Below are 23,912 nucleotides of genomic sequence, written 5' to 3' on the forward strand. Positions count from 1 at the left end.
ACTTCGTTTCAGGCATATTTTATTCAAAATTACGTAATTTCTGTTCTTGTTTGAATTTCGTTTGTAGTATTAAGCTAACTCTGCGATGCAGAATGGCCCTCGTTTTTGCGATTTAGAACTTCCGATTCAGATTCCTATGGGAGAAATAACTAGGATTAATAAACGGCAGAAAACGGTCAAACTACATGCGCTACAAACAAGTGTGTTCATGACTATACATAAAAATTTGAATAAAACAATAAGAAAATATCAGTTTGCCTCATCAAGAAGCGAAACGAGCCGTTTTTAACGTCTTAAAATCAATATAAGCTGAATGAGAGCGGAAGACTCGAGCTGAAAAGATTCCAATGGCAGCGTCCACTCGTACGTCAAACATAAGGTCAATACTGGCGTCTTTAATTTAGAAACATCACATATAACGTTCCTTGTATTATAAAGTGTTATTTATTGCTGCTCAGTAACCAAATAATGCAACACAAAGTCTAAATTTCTCTATTTTGGAGTTAAAAAAGTGACTCATAATGCTTTAACGCTGAAAATAAATATCACGTAAAATGCAAAAACGTCTTTGCTGTTTGGGATTAAATTGAAGCTACATAAAGAAACATGTTGTCAAAGGCTGCTGGAGCTCTGAAAGGCTTTTTTGATCAACTATATTACTACAATGTTCTGTGTTCTCAGTTTTTTTATCATGGGGAGAATGTTTACCGGTATATCGCACATATATATTGCCCATCCCTCCCTAACCCCTGGTAATAGCCTTCATGTTACTAGGATATCTTCAATTTGCGCATATTATAAAGTTCCTTTCGGTGCAACAAACAGTGTGGCCTTCACGAATTGTTAACAGCGACTAATTACAGCATGATTAATAGTGAAGCTGGTTTATCTGTGCATCCCTAGAGGATTAGTATTTCAGAATGAACGGTTGTCTTGTGTCTTTCCACATGTCTCAGGTTAATGTGTGTGTGGGGCAGGTGTGCTGTTAAGGCTTTTCTCAAGCTCTCTTTGCTTTGCCTCACACCACACACACACACACACACACCAGTGTTTAGGAGCCATTGTCTGTCATTCTGCTGTGATGAAATCTGTTCGGCATGTGTACATCGGTTGCTATAGTATTGACTAAACATCAGCACAGTGTCAAGTCTGAAAAGCTGAAATATGTGTCAATATCTCAGATCTTCTTTGCTCTGAACCAACAACCAAGCGAACTGCTGTAGCCAGTAGATTATAAATATTTTAACACAGAAGATATAACCGAAGGAAGAGTAATCATAATAGTTTTAAGCGTATATTAAAGAGCCCCTATTATCATTATAAAAGGGTTTGGTCTTGGGGGTCTCCAACAACAGGCTGATATGTATGCAAGGTCAAAAAACACGTTCATTGTCTTATAATATGCTTTTATTTTTACCTAATTATACCAACGACTCCCATAGGATTTGTTCAGCGATTTAATTTGTTCCCAAACCCCTCCTTAGCGTGATGCTAATCTGCACTGATTGGTCCAGTGACCCAGTCTGTTGCGATTGGTCGACTGTGTTCAGCTTGAGACCGAGAGGAACATCCACCACGGCTTATCAACATTGTTGAAGTAACTAGAGTGCAGAGTATATGTGTGAGCCCAATGCAGGAGTGTATCAAAGCAATGGTCCTCAACCACTGGGTTGCGGACCGGTACTGGGCCGCACAAGAAATCATTAATTATTTCCTTTTTATTTATTATCCGAGTGTGAACGATCTTTTATTTTAAAAAAATGACCGTATTCTTTTGCTTAAATCTGAGTCACTTGAGCGCCCAAATTTAACCCACAAGCAGCAAAATGATTAAGAAACAGACGTCTTTGGAAAGTTTCTTTGCTAAGGGAAAAAGGCCCAGAGTGAACGACCCACAAACTGCCAAGGAATGGATCCGCAATCCATTTGTCAACAAATCAGGTGAATCCAGCATGTCTGTGCAAGAACATCAACTGCTGGAAATCGTAAATGATGGCAGTCTTTTAGGGGCAGTTTGCAAATCTGCCTTTCTAGAGTTTGCACAAGTTCGTTGTTTCCAATAGAGGTGCGCAGCTTGCACTTGCGACTTCCAGGTGCACACAGTTAAATGACTCCCGCGAGTGCACTACGAGTCCCGTGACAAGAATTTACCGCTCCGCTTCAGCTTATTCACCTTATTCTCCGCATATGAGCGGGCGCAGCCATTTGAAATTTTTTTTGGCTCGAGACTTCCGGTCTCATTCACTTCCATTCATTGATGCTGCTTGATGTTGCAAACTGATCATTTCGTTTTATATTATTCTACTTTTTATGTATAATCATGCAAACACTTGTTTGTAGAGCGAGTAGTTTGATCATTTTCTGATGTTATTATTTCTAGTCATTTCTCCCATAGGCAACTGAATCGGAAGTCCTAAAACAATCGCAAAAACGGGCCGCACAAGAAATCATTAATTATTTCCTTTTTATTTATTATCCGAGTGTGAAATGTCTTTTATTTTGAAAAATGACCGTATTCTTTTGCTTAAATCTGGTGAATCCAGCATGTCTGTGCAAGAACATCAACTGCTGGAAATGGCAAATGACGGCAGTCTTTTAGGGGCAGTTTGCAAATCGCGTCCTTTCTAGAGTTTGCACAAGTTCGTTGTTTCCAATAGAGGTGCGCAACTTGCGTTTTCGACTTCCAGGTGCACACAGTTAAATGACTCCCGCAAGTGCACCACGAGTCCCATGGCAAGAATTAACCGCTCAGCTTCAGCTTATTCACCTTATTCTCCGGGTATGAGCGGGCGCATCTATTTGAATCTTTTTGGCTCGAGACTTCCGATCTCATTCACTTCCATTCATTGATGCTGCTTGATGTTGCAAACTGATCATTTCGTTTTATATTATTCTACTTTTTATGTATAATCATGCAAACACTTGTTTGTAGAGCGAGTAGTTTGATCATTTTCTGCCATTTATTATTTCTAGTCATTTCTCCCATAGGCAACTGAATCGGAAGTCCTAAAACAATCGCAAAAACAAGTGCACAAGAAATCATTAATTATTTCCTTATTATTTATTATCCGAGTGTGAAATGTCTTTTATTTTGAAAAATGACCGTATTCTTTTGCTTAAATCTGGTGAATCCAGCATGTCTGTGCAAGAACATCAACTGCTGGAAATGGCAAATGGCGGCAGTCTTTTAGGGGCAGTTTGCAAATCGCGTCCTTTCTAGAGTTTGCACAAGTTTGTTGTTTCTAATAGAGGTACGCAGCTTGCAACTTCCAGGTGCACACTGTTAAATGACTCCCGCGAGTGCACCACGAGTCCCGTGACAAGAATTGACCGCTCAGCTTCAGCTTATTCACCTTATTCTCCGCGTATGAGCGGGCCATTTGAATGTTTTTGGCTTGAAACTTCCGGTCTCATTCACTTCCATTCATTTTTAGAATTTAAAAACAGCTCGTTCTGCTGCTTGATGTTGCAAACTGATCTTTTCGTATTATATTATTCTACTTTTTATGTATAATCATGCAAACACTTGTTTGTAGTGCGAGTAGTTTGATCGTTTTCTGCCGTTTATTATTTCTAGTCATTTCTCCCATAGGCAACTGAATCGGAAGTCCTAAAACATTGCAAAAACGAGCGCACTTCAGCGTTGTAGAATAAGGTCAATATGGAATGAACACATTTTGGTAGACGAATTATTAGACAAACACAGAACATCAAAACACTGCAGTGCTTTGTAATATTTTCCATATATTAAACTTGTATCAGAGTTATAGCAATGTTTTGAATGTTTTGTTAGCTTGTCAGCACCCCCCCCCCCCTGGGATTACTTTCAGAATGATGTGCCGCAGTCAGAATCCATTGAAAATTAGGACTCGTGCAATTTAAAGATACAGACGACACCGTGGAGAAGCACTGCTTGATATTAAGCCCTCTTGGGTGCGGCAGGAATTTGAACAGTGTCCCGATCAACTCAACAAATTTTGACTTTGCTTGACTTTGCATTAAATTCAGCTATCCCAGAATTGCAAAATTCTGGAGGGTTTGATATATTGGCATATTGCACAGCCCTAGACCTCTATAGCATTTGTAAATCTGTGTGATGCACCAAGTAGTAACACACTGTTTAAAATACTGATGTATGTCAGCTCTCAGCTCAGGCTCTCATCACACAACAGCTTTGCACTTTGGCTGATGGTTTCCCACAGCGAAGCACCCAGCAACTCTTGCTTAAAGCAGTAAATCTTAATGCGCCTAAAATGTCAAAAGGGAAACCTCAACATTTTGGAAAGCATTCTTGCATTTTTTTCTCCATACAACCGTGATGACCTAGACCTGGTTTTGGCAGGTTTTCTGAGATTCTTCCAACTGCCGTAGATGTTTGCAAACCTCCTTCTGTGAGTCACTATCCTCACTTTGAGTCTCTGCTTCCCGCCACTAAGTTATGCTAAAAATATCCTCAAACTGGAGCAAGGGAAACAACAAACAAGAAACAAAGCCAGCATGTTATGCCTCTGAGCTCCCCGAAACACCAGCAAGTTTGTTCTTGGAGGGTGAATCATCCGTCTGCTCGAAAACAGACTTCAACCTCGAGAACCAAGCTTGATCCTGTTTTCTCTTTTGCGCCGACGTGCAGGGATTCGCTATTAGGGCTGCACGATATTGGGAAAATAACTTGACATCGTGATTTTTTTTTTCCTGTGCTATATAGGGGTTGGAAAATGAAACCGAAACCACAATAATTCCTTAGTATGGTGTAGGGCCTCCTTTTGAGGCCAATACTGCATCAGTTGGTCTTGGGAATGACAGACACAAGTCCTGCAAGTGATTCTTGTGGAGGAAAAAGTTTTCTGACTCGCTCCTCCAAAGCACCCCAAAGGGGCTCAATAATATTTAGGTCTGGGTACTGTGCAGGCCATGAGAGATTCAGCTTCACTTTCATGTCCATCAAACCACTCTCTTTCCAGTCTTGCTGTGTGCATTGGTGCATTATCATCTACGACGCCACCTTCAGGATACAATGTTTGATCCAATGGGTCACATGGTCCTCCAAAATGGTTCGGTAGTCCTTGGCAGTGACGCTCCCATCTAGCACAAGTATTGGGCCTAGGGGATGCCCTGATATTGCAACCCAAACCATCACTGATCCATTTCCATGCTTCACTTTGGACATCAACAGTGTGGGTGGTACTCTTCTTTAGGGCTTCTCCACACCATAACTCTCCCAGGTGTGGGAAAGACAATGAAGGTAGACTCATCAAAGAACCATACATGTTTCACATTGTCCACAGCCCAAGATTTTCACTGCTCTGCATAAATTTTAGATTGTTTGCGATGATTTTGGTGATCATTTTTGCTATCGTGATATTTAAATTCTATAATTGCTAACGCTATTCCCGACTCGACATAGCTGCTCCTGTCATGTGACTATTGCAGATGCATATTTTGCAATTATCAATGCAGAAGCTATATTTTGTGCAGCCTTATTAGCTATCACAACTCTGATTTGTTTACTCTGTTTTCTTCTCAGCGGAAGCACAGACGCTCAAAGTTACCCGACCATAATGGGCCGGAGCAGAATCTGGACCCTGCCATCTTTGACTCTGGAGCAAACCACGGTCAATGGAGGCTTCGCCAGGACCAGCCCGCGGTCACCGCTATCATCAGGAGAGGGTCCAGACGGAGAAACAAGCCCTCTTTGAAGGACAGGAGTTTTGGCGGGCCTGAAGATGGAGTGGTGGTCGAAAAAGTTGCTCATTACGATCCCTCGAGCAGCCGTAACTTCAGCGAGACGCGGGCAGGGGAAACGGCCAAAATCCATCTGGTGGCCCCGGGAGAGCCTGGCAGCGTTGAAGGTGCTCCTCAGGTCCCGAGCAGTGACTTTGTGCCCAAATGTGAGATCTCAGGCAAGGACGCCCTGTCTGCCCTCCACCGTGCGGGTTCGCGGCAGTGCAGACAGGAGATTGCCAACATCGTGTGCCAACATCAAGCAGGACAGCTCATGCCTCAGTCTCTGCCTCAGTTTTGCCCACAGCATGGTAAATACACACTTTAATCCATCTTATCCAGTGCCAATCATGTTTAAAAGTTAAAGGAACACTCCATTTTTTTTTGTTTTTGGGAAATGGGCTCATTTTATGGCTCCATTAGAGTTAAACTGTTGACCATTTTAAAATGCATTTAGCTAATCTCCAGGTCTAGAGGAAGCATTTTTAGCTTAGCTTAGCATAGATCATTGAATTGGATTAGACCAATAGCGTCTCTCACACTTACTATCACTTAGTACTATTGTACTAAGACTGACGTGAAATAAAAAAATAGATCGAAATGAATAGGAACTATACTCTAATTTTGGCGTAGTAATCGAGGAACCTGCTGCCATACCATAGCAACAGCACAATTATATTACGGAGCAGCTGAAAATAGGCCTGAGCAAGGTAACTAGATAACAGCTCTACATAAAATCATTGCATCAATTGATCAAACTTTTTTTTGGAGGGAGATGTTAATGGTCTAATCAGATTCATTAATCTATGCTAAGCTACGCTAAAAGTGCTCCCGCCACACCCAAAGATCGTCTGGATCAGGGGTTACCAATCTCCGTCCAGGAGGGCCGGTGTCCCTGCAGGGTTTAGCTCCAACTTGCCTCAACACACCTGCCTTGGTGTTTCTAGCATACCTAGTAATACCTTGATTAGCTTGTTCAGGTGTGTTTGATTAGGGTTGGAGCTAAAATGTGTAGGACACCGGCCCTCCAGGAACAAGTTTAGTGACCCCTGGTCTGGATGGATCAAAAAATGGTAAAACCCAACTATTTAACTCTAGAGGAACTAAAAAATGAGCCAATTTCCAAAAAAAGTGTAGCATTCTCTAAGTGTGTTTTGCCCACAGCATGGTAAATGCACCCGTTCATCCATTATATCCACTGCCAATCATGTTTGAAACTTAAAGGAGCACTCCAATTTGTTAGTTTTGGGAATAGGCTCATCTTACAGCTCCCCTAGAGTTAAACTGTTGAGCTTCACCATTTTCATTCAGGTGATCTCCATGTCTGGCAGGAGCATTTTTAGCTTAGCTTAGGATAGATCATTAAATCAGATTAGACCGTTAGCATCTCGCCCAAAAAAAATTCAAAACAATTTTTAATAATTATCCTATTTAAAGCTTCACTCTTCTCTAGTTACATTGTGTACTAAGACTAATGTTAAATTAAGAAAGTAGCTATTTTCTAGGTCGACTTGAATAGGAACTATACTCTAATCTTGGCGTAGTAATCAAGGAACTTCCTGCCATACCATAGCTGCAAAAGCACAATTATATTACAGAGCAGCCAAAAGTAGGCTTGAGCAAGATAATTAGATGACAGCACTGCACAAAATCACTGAATCAAATGATCAAGCTTCCTCTTCTTTTTGTTTTTTTTAAAGGGTAATGCTAATGGTCTAATCCGAATCAATTATCTATGCTAAGCTTAGCTAAAAGTGCTCCAGACAGACCCAGAAATCAGCTGAATGGATTCAAAAATGGTAAAGCTCAACTACTTAACTCTAGTGTTACTTTAACTGAACTGAAGAATGTATTTTCTCTTCATCTAGTGATCTCAAGTGCCGTCCAGCATGTGGATTTTGCTGACGCTGACCTCTCCAAGGTGGAGAACCCAGTCAGGGTGGTTTTTGTGCTGGTGGTTCACGGACGAGCAGTTCGACAGTTGAAGCGCCTCCTCAAAGCCATCTATCACAAGGACCACTTTTATTACATCCACGTGGACAAGGTAAGCTAAAAAATGCACCAGGATTTTATTTTTTACTTGAAAAATGATTGAAAACTGATACAAATATATCTATTAATATTTTTTTATTTAAATACTAATATTTAATGAGTGGCACGGTGGCTCAGTGGTTAGTACTGTCGTCTCATAGCAAGAAGGTTGCTGGTTTGAGTCCCGGCTGAAATTCGGCTCGGTAGCATCTACAGCGTAAATTGTGGGATTTATTTACTTGTATATAAATAAATTATTTATATACATTACAACAGTTTTGATATGTGATAAGTTGCAGTCGTTATTAGCCCCCTGTAAATTTTCCAATTTCTGTTTAACGGAGAGATTTTTTTTCAACACATTTCTAAACATAAAAGTTTTAATAACTCATTTCTAATAACAGATTTATTTTATCTTAGTCATGATGACAACACATTAAATATGACTAGATATTGTTCAAGATGCTAGTATTCAGCTTAAAGTGACATTTAAAGGCTTCACTAGGTTAATTAGGGTAAAGTTAGGGTAATTAGGCAAGTCATTGTATAACAGTGGTTTGTTCTGGAGACAATCCAAAACTAATATTTCTTAAGGGGCTAATAATATTGAGCTTAAAATGGCTTTTAAACATTAAATAACTGCTTTTATTCTAGCCGAAATAAAACAAATAAGACTTTCTCCAGAAGAAAAAATATTATTGGAAATACTGCGAAAATTTCCTTGCTCTGTTAAACATCATTTGGTAAATATTTATAAAAGAAAGTAAATTCACAGGAGATACTTTTTTTTACTCTTACTCAAGTAACTTTTAGGATTGTAACTTTTACTTGAGTATTTGGAAACTCTACCCACCTCTGCTTATTTCCCCCACTGTATGTTTTGAGTTTTTACTGCAAACGTCACATCATCCATAACGCTGGAATTGCTCTGCCATATTGTCCCTCGCAGCGCTCCAACTACATGCATCGGGAGGTGTTGAAGATGGCGGAGCTCTACCCCAATGTGAGGGCCACACCCTGGCGCATGGTGACCATCTGGGGTGGAGCCAGTCTGCTGAAGGCCTACCTGCGCAGCATGCATGATCTGCTGTCCATGCTGGACTGGAAGTGGGACTTCTTTATCAACCTCAGTGCCACCGACTTCCCCACAAGGTCAGCATCCTTAGGGTTGTCAAAGTAACTGTTCAAAACTAGGCTAGAGTGCCATCTGCTGTTCAGAACTAGCCTAGAGCGGCATCTGATGTTCGAAGCTACCCTAGAGCGCAGTCTGTTGTTAAAAACTAGCCTAGAGCGGCATCTGCAGTTAAAATCTAGCCTAGAACATCATCTGCTGTTTAAAGCTAACGTAGAGTGCTGTCTGATGTTAAAAACTACCCTCGAGTGCCGTCTGGTGTAAAAAAACTAGCGTAGAGTGGCATGCTGTTCGAAGCTACTCTAGAAAACAGTCTGTTGTTAAAAACTAGCCTAGAACAAGTCCGTTGTTAAAAGCTAGCGTAGAGCGCCATCTGCTGTTAAAAACTAGCCTAGAGCACCGTCTGCTGTTAAAAACTAGCCTAGAGCGCCGTCTGCTGTTAAAAACTAGTCTAGAGCGTCATCTGTTGTTCAAAACAAGTCTAGAGCACCGTCTGCTGTTAAAGCTAGCCTAGCGCACCATTTACTGTTCAAAACTAGCCTAGAGCGCCATGTTCTGTTCAAAACTAGCCTAGAGCGCCTCCTGCTATTCAAAACTAAGCTCAGAATCAATTTAAGACAGAATATCAAGGCATTTTGAAAATGCAGAATCAATTTCTCAAACGTTTTTTTTTGCCCACAGCTCTAAGTGGGAAGCTTTCATTTTACCGCAGCTAAGTTGTAATTAATTAATTTGTAATTAACCTTTCACGCACTCTTCTGAACCTTAGCTTGGGAAACGCTAGACTAGCCAGTTTTTTGTTACACTAGTCCAAAAGGTAACCAGAATTATGCAGTCAGTGCTATTCTCCTGAAGAATGCAATCCCACAATTCATTGCAGTAAAAAAAACCCTAAGATGATTAATGATGTTAATTTGTTAGAGGTGTAATGACAAACCTTCTCAGAGTTTACATCTGAAGACGTCAGGTATCAGAGCGTGTTGATGCTGGCAAATCTGCCTCTTTGTCTGCAATCTGTTTCGGGGAGGATTTCTCCAACACTTCAGAGCCTTACAATTTCACAATCCCTCCAGCTGTTGATGCCGTTTTCCTTTTTTAAAGCCAGCTAAATAAGCTAAATGGGTGTACATGGCCCGATGCACATGTAGACGCTGATACTAACCAAATCCTGTCAGCAGCAGCAGCAGATAATTCCTCTCAGATGAAGACTTCACCCACGCCACCCTGCAGTCAGCGCCGGCTTTCTGACATAATCCCTGGTTTTATCTCCTCTCTCCTCTCTCACTATCGCTCTCAAACAGGACCAACGATGAGCTGGTGGCTTTTCTCTCCCAGAACCGTGACAAGAACTTCCTCAAGTCTCACGGCAGAGAGAACGCAAGGTAAACTCTCATTTTACTTTCAGATTCAGGTAGGCTTACTAGCTATCTTCCACACCATCTAATGTGGGACGATACGTGATCCATGGGTGAGCAAATTAGGTTCATTATAACATTCGAGAGAGTTTATAAAGGAACACTCTGGGGTTTTTTTTTTTTTTTTTTTTTTTTTTGGAAATACCCTCATTTTTTTACTTCCCCTAGAGGTAAACGGTTGAGTTTTACCATTTTATAATTCTAGGTTTTTAAATTTTAGGATTAGACCATTAGCATCTCGCTCCAAAATTGTAAAAAGAAGTGTTTTGATAATTTTCCTATTTAACGTTCGACACTTCTGTAGTCGCATCAAGTACTAAGACCAACAGAACATGAAAAGTTGCTGATTTGTTAGTAGATAATGGCTTGGAACTATACTCTAATTCTGGAGTAATAATCAAGAAACTTTGCTGCTGTACTAAATAAATATTTAAACAAGCAGTGTAATATCATTTGTTGTATGGAGCAACATAGTCCCCTCTTAGGACCATTTTCAGGAGCTGCATACTATCATTGCTTCTTTATAAATATATAAACAAGCAGTGTAATATTATTTATATTATGCTGCATTATAGTCCCCTCCCCCTTAGAACTACTTTCAGAGCCGCATAATATCATTGCTCTTTCTGAAAAACATGGGACAGCATGGAAAACACAAATAAACAAAGAAAGTAGTGATTTCCAAATTCACTTTGACTTGTATTTCATTGCAGACAATACAACAAACATTATTTAGTGTGTTGCACATGATTTTTATTATTGTTGTTGTTGCTTTTTTCAAGTTTTGGTTCTTGCAACACATTTCAACATAAAGCTGGAACAGGAATTGGTTAATTAATGATGTGATGTGAAACCGGTGATGTCAACAGGTGATTGTAATTATGACTTGGTACAAAAGCAGAATCCAAGAAAGGTCTAGTCCTTTAGGAGCAAAGATGGGCCGAGGATCGCCAGTTTGCCTACAAATACATGAGAAAACTATTGAACTGTTTACAAAACAATGTTCCTCAAAGAAAGAGAGGAAGACATTTGGATATTTCACTTTCTATAGTGTATAGCATCATTAAAAGATTCAAGGAATCTGGAGGAGTTTCAGAGCGTAGAGGACAAGAGTGCAAGCCTAAGCTGAGCAACCGTGATCTCTGATCCCTAAGGCGGCACTGCATCAAGAATCCTCATTCATCTATAAGCCATATCACCACATGGGCTTCAGGACTACGTTGGTAAACTTTTGTCAAGTACCACAATACGTAGTTACATCCACAAATGCCAGTGAAAACTGTACTATGCCAAAAGGAAGCCCTATGTTAACAGTGTCCAGAAGCGCCGTCGACTTCTCTGGGTTCGGAGGCATCTGGGATGGACCATCACACAGTGGAAGTGTGTACTGTGGTCAGATGAATCAGTATTTCAGGTATTTTTTGGAGAAATGGACGCCGTGTGCTCCTGGCCCAAAGGAGAAAATGATCATCCAGACCAGCAAGACCAAAAGCTAGTGTCTGTCATGGTATGGGGTTGTGTCAGTGCCTTTAGCAAAGGTAACTTTCACTTCTGTGATGCACCATTAAAGCTGGAAAGTTTATAGAGATTTTGGAGCACAACATGCTGCCTTCTTTTCCAGGGACGCCCATGCATATTTCAACAAGACAATGCAAAACCACATTCTGCACACATTACAAAGTCCTGGATGTGGAGGATGAGGATACAGGTACTGGACTGGCCTGCCTGCAGTCCTGACCTGTCTCCGATAGAGAATGTGTGGAGCATTTTGAAGTGCTAAATGGGACAATGAAGACCTCGTACTGTTGCCCACCTTAAGACTTGTTTGCAGGAAGAATGGGACAAAATGACACCTGAAACACTTTATTACTTGGTGTCTTCAGTCCCTAAATGTTTTTTAAGTGTTGTGAACAGGAATGGCAACATTACAAAGGGGTAAACGCTTTGCAATTCCAAGTTTTTTTGAAATGCATTGCAAGAACCAAAATTAGAATAGGTGTTTATTTTAAAAAAAACAAAAAAAACAAGCAAAACAAAAACAAACAACTATAAATTCACGAGGAACACAGTAAATAATGTTTGTTGTATTGTCTGCAATGAAATACAAGTCAAAGTCAATTCAGAAATCTCTACTTTTTATTTGCGTTTTCCATACTGTCCCACATTTTTCTGATTTGGGGTTGTATTTTCAGGAGCTTCGTAATATCACTGCTCCTTTATAAATATATAAACAAGCAGTGTAATATCATTTGTTATTGAGTTGTTTTTATCAAAATGACTTGAAGGTCAAATGTAGAAACAAACTTGGCTTTGCACTTTAAACTTGCTGACACTACTTTATAAGTTCTTTATTTCTTTACTCCAGAATTTTGGCCTTTTAATGAGCCTTCTCTTGTCATTCATTATGATTTCGAGAGCGTTGCGGTGACACTTTTGACATGCCTCTTATAAATAATGCAGTCTTAACTAGCAGAGACGGTGTTTATGGAGACGTCAGTCATCATCCGTCTGTCACGCAGGTTCATTAAGAAGCAGGGTCTGGACCGCCTGTTTCACGAGTGTGACAACCACATGTGGCGTCTGGGCGAGCGCACCATCCCAGAGGGACTGGAGGTGTCAGGAGGCTCGGACTGGTTTTCTCTCACACGGAAGTTTGTGGAGTATGTGGTGAACTCGCAGGATGAGCTGGTGACAGGACTCAAGCAGTTCTACACCTACGCCCTTCTGCCTGCTGAGGTAATTCACTGTACTATCAGAATTTTCAGGAAATCAGTCTGGCAGTGTATGGGTAACCATTACAAAATCATCACGTTTAAGATCTGATTTCTTTGAAAATCTGTGATCTTCACTGACTGATTGATATACAATATAAAGTGGGTTTCAGACTGGACAAGAAGCCCTGCATTACATTAAATTTTCCCAGCGCCATGACATTTATTTTACACCAGTATTTTCATTGGAGTTTCTGCACTAGCCTGCTGAAACTGACAGCGCTAGCGTTTACACTGTCTTTCATCTCATTATATGCTTGAACAACTAAATGAATGCTGAAGTATATTTAACTGATTGTATTTTAATTACATTACAACACCTATGCTGTAAAAGGAACCGTAGGAAATAATAATAGGCACATTAACCTTTTATCGGAGGTTGGGTGAAAACACTAGCTTGACTCGGGTTTCGTTCTATTTAAAACTGTTTACTGAATTCTCATGCAGGATAGCGATAAACTCTGGTCAAAAAACTGAGTTGCTCCATCTTTCTTTCACTTTCGCATGTCATAATATACCTTAAAATAAAGGTGGAGCAAACCATCACAAACAAAGGAGTAGGGGTGAAATTAGCCAATGTACACACCACTAAACAAATCAGCAAATGTTAACCATACATGTATGTGAGCACTGTTAATAAATTACACCTATGACTAGGCCCACATGGAATCTGCGCGCGCAGAATTCTGCAGATCTTCAACCCATCATTAATTCTGTTTATTTACTTGAATAAATGTGTGTAAATCTATATTTATTCAGTTTTTAAATTAATTTTAGAAATAATATTGACTAATATGAAAATGTTTATACAATTTATGTATGATGCAGTTTGTAAAATAATATTTTCTGTCTTTTAGTAGAGATATTATATGAGAGACTTGCTTTGTTTACCAAATAAAGTGGATCTAACTGGATTTGCAATGTAAACATTAAATAAAAGTTAAAAATATATTATTTTTATTTCACATATTAAGGTTTTAGTTACGATACTCCCTAAATAATTCCACAGATTTTTGCCGAAAAATCTCTCTGCAGAAATGGCAAAAAACATCCGCAGATTCCGTCTGGCCCCACCTATAACTTACACCTTTAGATTCACCAACAAACCCCTTACTCCAGCCTGTTCTTCTGTGTCTTCACTATTCTTTATGGTTAAGTTTTGTTTGATTTCACTCGTTAGGGTACTTTGTTCTAAGCTATGACCGTTGTGTAGCCTACTTAACCTGATTATTAGGAAGAGCTTATCAGATAACTGTCTTAGTTTTGCTAATTTAGTTTAAGTATAGGATAAGTCAAGATTACTGTTTTGGTGTCTACATTTTCCTTTGGTTAATCAGTTTAGTGGGTTGGGATTTAGTTAGATTGTTTTTTTTATTTATCTCTTTGCTTTGGGAACCGCTTTTGATTCAATTACTGATTAATTTACCTTCTAAATTCTTTCATTGTTGGACAGCATGGACTGTTTTGACCATGTTTTTCTCGAGACCCTTGCTGTCTATGGAGGATGAGGGAGCTCTCGGTTTTCATCTAAAATACCTTAAATTGTGTTCACCTATAACTTACACCTTTAGGTAAAACTGTTGAGGATTAAAACATTAAACCCTTGGCTTATTTCCATTGCGGTCCTAGCTGTTAATACAAAGATGGCTTCACAATACAGAAGAGCTGATGTATAAATACAAACAGAAACTCCTACTTAAAACTCACAATGCAAACCATAAAAAAACGCCATCACCCATCAAACGGACTAACTAGCATCATCAAACATCATCTCTGAAACCTATTTCTTTCATGGATTTTGGTCATTTATAATTGCACTGGTGGTGGCACGGTGGCTCAGTGGTTCAAGTCTCGGCTGGGGCTGTGGAGTTTGCATGTTCTCCCTGTGTTGGCGTGGGTTTCCTTCGGGTGCTCTGGTTTCCCCCACAGTCTAAAGACATGCTCTATAAGTGAATTGGGTAAACAAAATTGGACGTAATATGCCAGAATAGTTGGCAGTTCATTCCACTCTGGCAACCCCTGATAAGTAAGGCACTAAGCCGAAGGAAAATAAATGAATGAATGAATGAATTGTATTGGTGTATAAAATAGGGTTGTCAAAAGTACCGTATTCGGTACCAATCAGTACAAAAAAAACTGAAATATCCATTTTCGCTAACTTTTGAGCACTGTTGAGTACGTACTTAAATGTAGAAATGACTTTGATTGGCTGTGAAGGTCATAGGTTCACCACCTAAGTCTCATATCGTGACATAGTTCATTTTAGGTGTGCACAGTATTGTACTTTGTCTTAAGAGTGGTCTTTTACCGCTTAAATTGACATTATAAATAGAAAGTCTCATTTTAAAGCTTCATAATGTGGTCATAATATTTATTTTACTGCTTTAAGTAACAGAAGTTTACCATTGGCGGGACACTGGAATGCTAACAGCTTATGCAGCCGTAAGATATCAAGAGGTGATTAAAGCTATTTCATTCCTTCATTTTCTTTTCAGCTTAATCCCTTTATTAGTCAGAGGTCGCCACAGCGGAATGAACCGCCAACTTATCCAGCATATGTTTTACGCAGTGGATGCCCTTCCAGCTGCAACCCATCACTGGGAAACATCCATACACACTCATTCAGACACATACACTACAGACAATTTAGCTTCCCCAATTCACCTATCCACATGTGTTTGGACTCTGGGGGAAACCGGAACACCCAGAGGAAACCTACACCAACAAGGGGAGAACATGAAAACTCCACATAGAAATGCCAACTGACCCAGCCGAGGCTCGAACCAGCGACCTTCTTGATGTGAGGCTACAGTGCTAACCACTGAGCTACCATGCCGCCCCTTAAATTACAACTTGACTAATAAAAAACAAACCAGATATGATACTCGTTGTATCTTAGCCACTAAATAGGGTTGAATCCTTAATTCATAAATGAGTTGATGTGATACTCCATGTTAGTTATTGTTTTTTATTATGCAGTAAACATTACGCACTGCGTCCCTGAGGCTGTATTATATAACTCCTGCTCTGCTCTGTCTGGTTTTCAGTCATTCTTTCACACGGTGTTGGGAAACAGCCACATGTGTGATACTTTGGTGGACAACAATCTGCGCGTGACCAACTGGAACCGGAAGTTGGGGTGCAAGTGTCAGTATAAGCACATAGTGGACTGGTGCGGCTGTTCACCAAATGACTTCAAACCCTCAGACCTCATCAGAATACAGGTCAGTGAAGTGTTAAGAGCTCCTTACATACGGATGGGACGACTCATAAAACAGTTTAAACAGCACATATTTATTCAGCTTTATTTATTTTTTGGCATTTAAGGGTGAATAAGGGTATAATAGTTCTGGATTTTTCATTAGTTTTAGTTTTTATTCTGTTTTGACTTTAGAATTCAGTTAGTTTTAATTAGTGTTTAAAGGTAGATTTACTAGTTTTTATTAGTTTCTATATTTTGAAATTGCTTAGTTTTTTCTAAATAAGGATATTTGTTAGGTGCATGATTCAAAACCATCAGAATAAATATTGTATAGTAAAAACTCAACCATAGATAAATTTTTTGAAACCTGTATTCAGAGGATACATGACCACTATCATCTACCTCCAGAGGTATTGAAACAGTCACAGTGGGCCCCTGTCACTAATTATGCTTTGTGATCTTATCTCCCACAACAGCAACTAACTCGGCCCACATTCTTCGCCCGTAAGTTTGAGTCTACAGTGAACCAGGAGGCTATCGAGATCCTGGACAATCATCTGTATGGGCAGTACCCTCTTGGCACAGTGGCACTGAAAGCGTACTGGGAAAGCCTGTTTGAGCAGGCGGATGGGGTCTCGTCCCTCAATGATGTGGCCCTAACAGCGTACTCCTCCTTCTTTAGACTGGGCCTCCGTAGGCAAGAGACCTCTCAAAGCAGTTCTGAGGCCTGCAGGTGACCCAATCATCCATCCAAACGATCAAATGACCTATTCTCATCCATCAGTCCATCAAATAATCAATTACAAAACCTTCATCTCAGTTTAAATCCATTCCTTCATCTCAATCCTTTACATTTACATCCATCCCTTCAACCCGATCCATACATCATCAGTCCAATTCACGATCTAATATATCTATTCAGTTCCTTCCAATACACTTATACCTCGATCATCCCCCAAAGCTCCATCCCTGTCTAATCCATTTCTCCTCCATCCATCCCGCTAACCCAGTTCTTACATCATCAGTGCAATTCATGATCCCAATATCTCTTCAATTCCCTCCAATCCAGTTATGGCTACATCATCCCAAAAAGCTCCATCCCTGTTCCGTCCAATAGAGTCATGCCTTTATCATCCCAAAAAAGCCCAATCACAGTTCTGTTCACTCCTCCATCCATAACTCCAGCCCAGTTCATACATCATCCTAATCTAATCTGTAATCCCAATCTATACCCGCAGTGCTTTCCAATCAATTTGTAGCTGAATCCTCCCCCAAAACTCCATTCCTGTTTTTCCAATCCAATTATGCCTCCGATTTCCCCAAAGCTACGCTCCAGTCCAATTCATTCGTCCATCATCCATCCCTGTAACCCAGTTCGTACATCATCAGTCCAATTCATGATCCCAATATATCCCTTCACTTCCATCCAATTAATTATACCTCAGTTCCTCCTCCAAAGCTCCATCCCTGTCTAATTTATTTATTCCTGCTATTACCCATCCCTTCCACCTAGTTCATACATCATCCTAGTCTAATCCGTCATCCCAATATATGGACTTAGTTCCCTCCAATCCAATTATGCCTCCATCATCCTCAAAAGACCCATCCCAGTTGAATTAATTCCTCCATCCATACACCCAATTCAATCCATTCATTCTGTCTCTTTAATTCTTTCAAACTATACCTCCAATTAGTCCATCTGTAACTGTCCAGTCCATTTATCTCTTAGAACAGTCCCCTGTTGGAGTTTATACCAGTTTATACCAGTCCAGTCCAACCACCATCCATAATCCAAGTTCATTTATCCATAAAATCATCCCTCCATTCCATTCCACTCCATCTATTCCCTCAATCCAACCCACAACTTCCATTCCTTCATTCCATCCGTCCATCATCACTCCCATCCAACTCTTCATCCATCCCATCCAATACAACTCTCCATCCGTCCATCCCGTCCAATACAACTCTCCATTCATCCATCCCGTCCAATACAACTCTCCATCTATCCATCCCATACAACACTTTATCTATCAATTCATCCCTTCAATACAACTATCCATCCATCCATCCCTCCATCCAACTCTTCATCTATCCATCCACCCCTCTATCCCAACTCTTCATCCATCCATCCCTCTATCCTAACACTTCATCCATCCCTCCCTCCCTCTTAACTCTTCATCCATCCCTCCATCCCAACTCTTCATCCATCCATCCATCCCTCTATCGCAACTATTCATCCATCAATCCATCCCTCTATCCCAACTCTTCATCTATCCATCCCTCCATCCCTCCCTCCACCCCAACTCTTCATCCATCACATCAAATGCAACTCTTTATCCATCTAATATAACTCTGCATCCATCCAAACCACTCTAATCCCTCCATTGATTTTATCCCTGCTGTCCAGGCACCGATATATAATTTAAGTCATTTTATTTTTACCCACAGATTTGAACCCATTGGTTACCCCGTCTCAGTGCACCTGTATTTTTATGATGACCGTTTCCAAGGTTACCTAGTCAGGCAGGAGGTGCAGAATATGGTGACCAGGTCCCGTGAGATGCTGGAGGTGTGGGCTGTTCCTCAAGCAACCCTGCAGCTGGAACACAACCTTCATGAGTTTGAGCGCCTCAAACACCTCGAGGTGAGATGCCACGTACAGACAATTTTGCACACTTTAAAATCACAATGTGCTTAAAATAGTGACAGAATTTGTTTGTATTTTTTTATTTTATCGCAACATGCATCTGCCTGAAACGTTTATTTTTTTAAGTTGAAAATGGAAAGGGACTTGCCTCAGTTTATTGGTTGTTGGATGGAGATCGGATGGAGATAAATCTAAATGTGAGCTTGAAATTGGTTAAACGAAAGGGCTCGGGTTTCAGCAGAATGAATGGAGAAATCTTACCTACGTCAACAGTCCAAGTCCAAGGCATGTTTTTGTTAAAGAATATGAAAGGGAGAATATCACAAGAATAAAAATCAAACTCTGATCAGTTACTATGTGCATAATGTATTGCAGAACACTTGTGGTGCTCTTGAGGTGGGATATGGGCAGAGTTAGGGATTGGTTTGGTGGTATTTGTAGGTTTAAGGGTGGGATATATTGTAAGGCATAGGTCTCAAACTCGATTCCTGGAGGGCTGCAGCTTTGCACAGTTTGGCTCCAACCCTAATCAAACACAGCTGATCCAGCTAATCAAGTGTGTTCAAGACTACTAGAGACTGTTAAGCTCTTGTGGGTTGGAGCTAAACTATGCAGAGCTGTGGCCCTCCAGGAATTGATTTTAGGACCATTGGTGTAAGGGATGGTCAACAGTGTAAATACAACTGCAATTACCGAAATTAATTACAGATGTAATTACAAGCAGTTATTTAATCAATCATAAGTACAATGTAAAACATGTATTCATACAATAGGTATATTGTAATAAATTATTAATTTCAGTGCAAGTACATATTAGCTGAGGCCACTTAATATAAAGTGGGACCGAATATTGTGGCTGAAACCATCAAACTGACATCATCAGAGGAGGACCTCCACTCCAAAAGTAGAAGCAGGTGGTTAGGTTTGACTGAAGATTGCCGAAAACAAAGTGGATTGACTGGCACGGATTAATTGTTCACCTAACGAATAACAAAGTGTGCACTAGCGAAATAAACATCGTAAAATTTGATTTCATAGACTTCAACATTTTTTGTGCATGCTGTTTTGTACTAGGTCGGAACTGAATGGGACCCCAAGGAACGAATCTTCCGCAACTTTGGTGGTGTGATGGGACCTCTAGACGAGCCGGTGGCCGTTCAGAAGTGGGCCCGTGGACCCAACCTGACAGCCACTATAGTGTGGATTGACCCAGCGCACATAGTAGCAGCGTCCTACGACATCAGCATAGATGTAGAAGCAGAATACACGCAATACAAGCCACCCCTTCAGCGCCCCCTCAGACCTGGAGTGTGGACAGTGCGGGTGCTGCGGTTGTGGGAGCGTGTAGCAGAAGCACGATTTCTGGTCATGCCTCTGGCCTTCAAGGGACGCGAGCCGCTGCGCACAGGTGAGACATTAGTGCTTAAACCCTGAAAAGTGTACCTACCTGGTAATGTTGTCATGATACTGCAATGCCAGTACCAATCGGTAGGCCCACACGAAGTCCGGAGATTTGTGCAGATTTTTAGCCCATCATCGAGTGTATGTATTTACTTGTGTAAATGTGTGTCAATTTATATTCATCCAGTTTTTAAATTCATTTCTCTAATAATATTGTGGTATAATAATAGTAATATTAAAATATTCATCTGATTAATGTACAATGCAGTTTGTACAGTAATATTTTCTGTTTTTTAGTAGATATAATATATGAGAGACTTGCTTCGTTTACCAAATAAGTGGATCTAATTGGATTTGCATTGCAAAAAAATAAATTAAATTAATTTCATAACACTCCTAAAATCACTCCGCATAAATCCGCAGATTCTTTACAAAATTGTCAGCAGAAATAGCAAAAAATGTCTGCATATTCTGTCTGGCCCAACCAATCGGTAATCAATATTTACAGACGTCCATTTCCCGCTGTTTGAACCCTGTTGAGTGCGTATTTAAACACTGCTGATTGGCCATTGTGTTTATGTGCTCAACAGAAATGACTGTGATTGGCTGTAAAGTTCATCACTGTTCACTGAGCACGGTTACTTCCCCCACTGTATAAACTGCTTACTAAAGTCTTATAATGTAGAGTTAATGCTTAACAAATGATGAGTTGACTATTTGTTAACGCCTAATAAATGATTTATAGTGTGCAGTTAATATAAAATATTACCATGGTTGGTTAACAGCATTTAATTGTGACTTAATATAAAGTGTTTTGCTTTTTTTTACCTGCTGTATACAGTGGGGGAGATAAGTATTGAACACGTCACCATTTTTTTCCTCAGAACGCATATTTCTAAAGGTGCTGTTGACTTGAATTTTTCACGAAATGTTGGTAACCACCAAAGAAATTCATATCTGCAAATAAAACAAATCAAATTAGTTTACAAATGAAGTTATCTGTAATAAAGAGAAATGACACAAGGAAAAAGTATTGAACACATGAAGAAAGGGAGGTGTAGAAAGGCAGTGAAAGCCCAGACAGCAGCTCAAATCTCGCAGTAGTCCATCAGCAACCCTCTGCCCTTCCTCGGTGTAAATTAATATTCATGAATACATTAGCAGATGATGAAGATGAAACCAGGGTGGACATTTCAGCAAGACAATGATCCAAAACACAGCCAAGGAAACTCTTAAATGCTTTCAGAGAAAGAAAATCAAGCTGTAGAATGGCCCAGCCAATCACCTGATGCAAATCCGATTAAAAAACAAAACAAAATAAAGCTCATATTTGATAGACCCACAGAATCATCAAGATTTTGACAATCTGTGAGAAACTCACACCTGCGCATTGCATGTGACTTCATTCTCCATATGAGAGGCGTCTTTAAGCTGCAATCCCATGTCAGCAGCTCCTTTAGAAATATTATGATATATAATCATGACCTGTTCAATACTTATTTCCCCCTACTGTATATTCACACCCTTCTGACCTTTATCAAACGCATGTCTCTTTGTTTCTCCTCTCCAGAAGACCACGGCTGGGTGCACGCAGGTCCTCCCGGTAATGTATACCTGGAACAAAGCTTCCAGCAGCTCGCCCATGTGTTAAAGCTGCCGCCCAGTGAGCCGGCCCTGCAGGAGGCACAGAGGAAGACCTCGCTGGTAGGGAAACCACTGGAGGCTTGGGTCGACAGCTCTGTGGGTGCTTTCTGGGTCACTGGAGATACTTGCTCCGAGCACACCTCCTCCTGTCCCACAATAGGACTCTGCTCTAAAACCTCCTGGAGCTCCTTGTCCCCCGACCCCAAATCAGAAATGGCGCCTGTCAAAACTAACGGTCGCATTAGGTAGCCTCGCAAGCTCAGAAAAACTGAAAATCAGTGATGTTTACGAGTGGTGGTCTTCAGGACCATCCTATTACTAGTCAAAGCACCTCCTGTTGAGGTCGGGAACTAGTCGAGCGCGGGTCTGTGAGAGGAAACGTTTAATTTTTGCACACGAAGACTGTCAGACGTGCACATGTACGAGTCTTGCTTATGTTCAGATAAACACGTTGTTACAAGAGTCTTATTAGCACATAGTTTACGGTGTGGGTTTCTAATACGAAGACCCAACAATTTTACACTTTCTTTGTTACGATGAAAAACGTCAACAACAACAAAACAAAATGCACATTATTTTCCTCTGGCCAAAATTGGTATTTGCGGAGGCTGTTTGGAGGTAAGTTGCTGGAGTCCTCTGGCTGTGTCGCTATGCTTATTTTGAAGCATTAATATCAGCAGATTTGAAGTGCACTTTACTGTAAGACGGAGCTCCTTCTTGATTGGCTGAATCCAGGCAGGAGGCGGAGCTTGTAAGATCATCATGCAAGTCCGCTGGTGGATCTTGAGTTTCAGATGCTGCATGGAGCCATCGTTCGCATCGACGAAACAAACACTAGCGAAAGCCGTCCAACAGGGATCGACAGTCTGCGTTTTTGTAATACTGTGACTCTTCGTCTTCATGTTGAATGTCCTTTTGAGTTGAAAACCACCTCATCTCCTTCGTCCGTTACTGCAAAGTTTGCTCGCAGATTGCAAAAGTCTGAGACTGCCTGAGCTGACCCTGCTGAAGATCAGTCTGTGATCTAGCGCTCGTTCATACACTTTTATACCACGTTACAGTATTTCACACCTAATTCTGGTCTTCCAGAATCCTTATTTTATTTACTTTATTTTTAACTGTAGTTGGTGTCGAGCGAAACAGAAGCTGGAGGATTGAGTTACACTAGCTGTAGCAGTACATTAAAGGAATATTTCACCCAAAACATGACAAGCACCTGTACGTCAGTCATTCAGTTGAACAATAGTAACGTGAAAAGGTTTTGACCCCTAATGAAATTTCAATATTTATATATCAGGATATATAAAGAAGGATCTGATCAGGGCTGTAGTTTGTGAGGGGAAATAGAGGGTAGGCAACTCCCCCCCCCCCCCCCCCCCCCCCTTATTTTCACTGCTTGTCTTACGAGAGGTTTTGTCTTGTTTCTAGTCCAAACATCTATACATTTTTAAATCTAGAACGTAATCTGCCAATAAAGTAAGCAAAAAAATCTTATTTTAAGGCAAAAACAAGATTGTTTTGCTTGTTTTAAGGCAAAACTCACTTAATTTTGACTCGTATCTGAAAAACAAAACAATTTTTTTGCTTGACTAGAATATTACAGTGGCCGGGAAGTGCAAAACATTACAAAGTGTGAAACACTTTTACAAAGCTCGAGGAAAATTGACATTTTGGAAAACTCTTTTACTTATCATAAGATTTTACACAGTTACACAATTACACAGAAAAAAACGGTTTTACCAAGGACGAAACAAGTTTACATTTTACAAAACATTAAACAAGACGCAAAACACTTTTACCAGTCCCCAAACAAATTTACAATCACAGATTCCTTACGGAAAGGGAATGTACCACACACCGGGAGTGACACGGAATGTACCACACACCGGGAGTGACGCGGAATGTACCACACACCGGGAGTGACGCGGAATGTACCACACACCGGGAG

At 40.4% G+C, this 23,912-nt stretch overlaps 1 protein-coding gene across 1 annotated transcript in view; it reads left to right on the plus strand.

Annotated features, from left to right (window-relative positions):
* The window catches only part of xylt2 (xylosyltransferase II), a 40,310-nt gene extending 16,982 nt beyond the window's left edge, over positions 1-23,328 (plus strand). Inside the window, exons 2-11 of the mRNA XM_056454362.1 lie at positions 5,525-6,032; positions 7,590-7,765; positions 8,702-8,904; positions 10,186-10,266; positions 12,819-13,035; positions 16,118-16,294; positions 16,749-17,005; positions 18,721-18,916; positions 19,994-20,327; positions 21,891-23,328. Coding sequence (XP_056310337.1) covers positions 5,525-6,032; positions 7,590-7,765; positions 8,702-8,904; positions 10,186-10,266; positions 12,819-13,035; positions 16,118-16,294; positions 16,749-17,005; positions 18,721-18,916; positions 19,994-20,327; positions 21,891-22,213 — 2,472 coding nt within the window. The 3' untranslated portion in view covers positions 22,214-23,328. The remainder of the gene's footprint in view (positions 1-5,524; positions 6,033-7,589; positions 7,766-8,701; positions 8,905-10,185; positions 10,267-12,818; positions 13,036-16,117; positions 16,295-16,748; positions 17,006-18,720; positions 18,917-19,993; positions 20,328-21,890) is intronic.
* The last annotated feature ends 584 nt before the right edge of the window (positions 23,329-23,912 follow it).

The sequence above is a fragment of the Danio aesculapii genome, chromosome 3, assembly GCF_903798145.1.
Source record: "Danio aesculapii chromosome 3, fDanAes4.1, whole genome shotgun sequence".
NCBI classification, from domain to species: domain Eukaryota; kingdom Metazoa; phylum Chordata; class Actinopteri; order Cypriniformes; family Danionidae; genus Danio; species Danio aesculapii.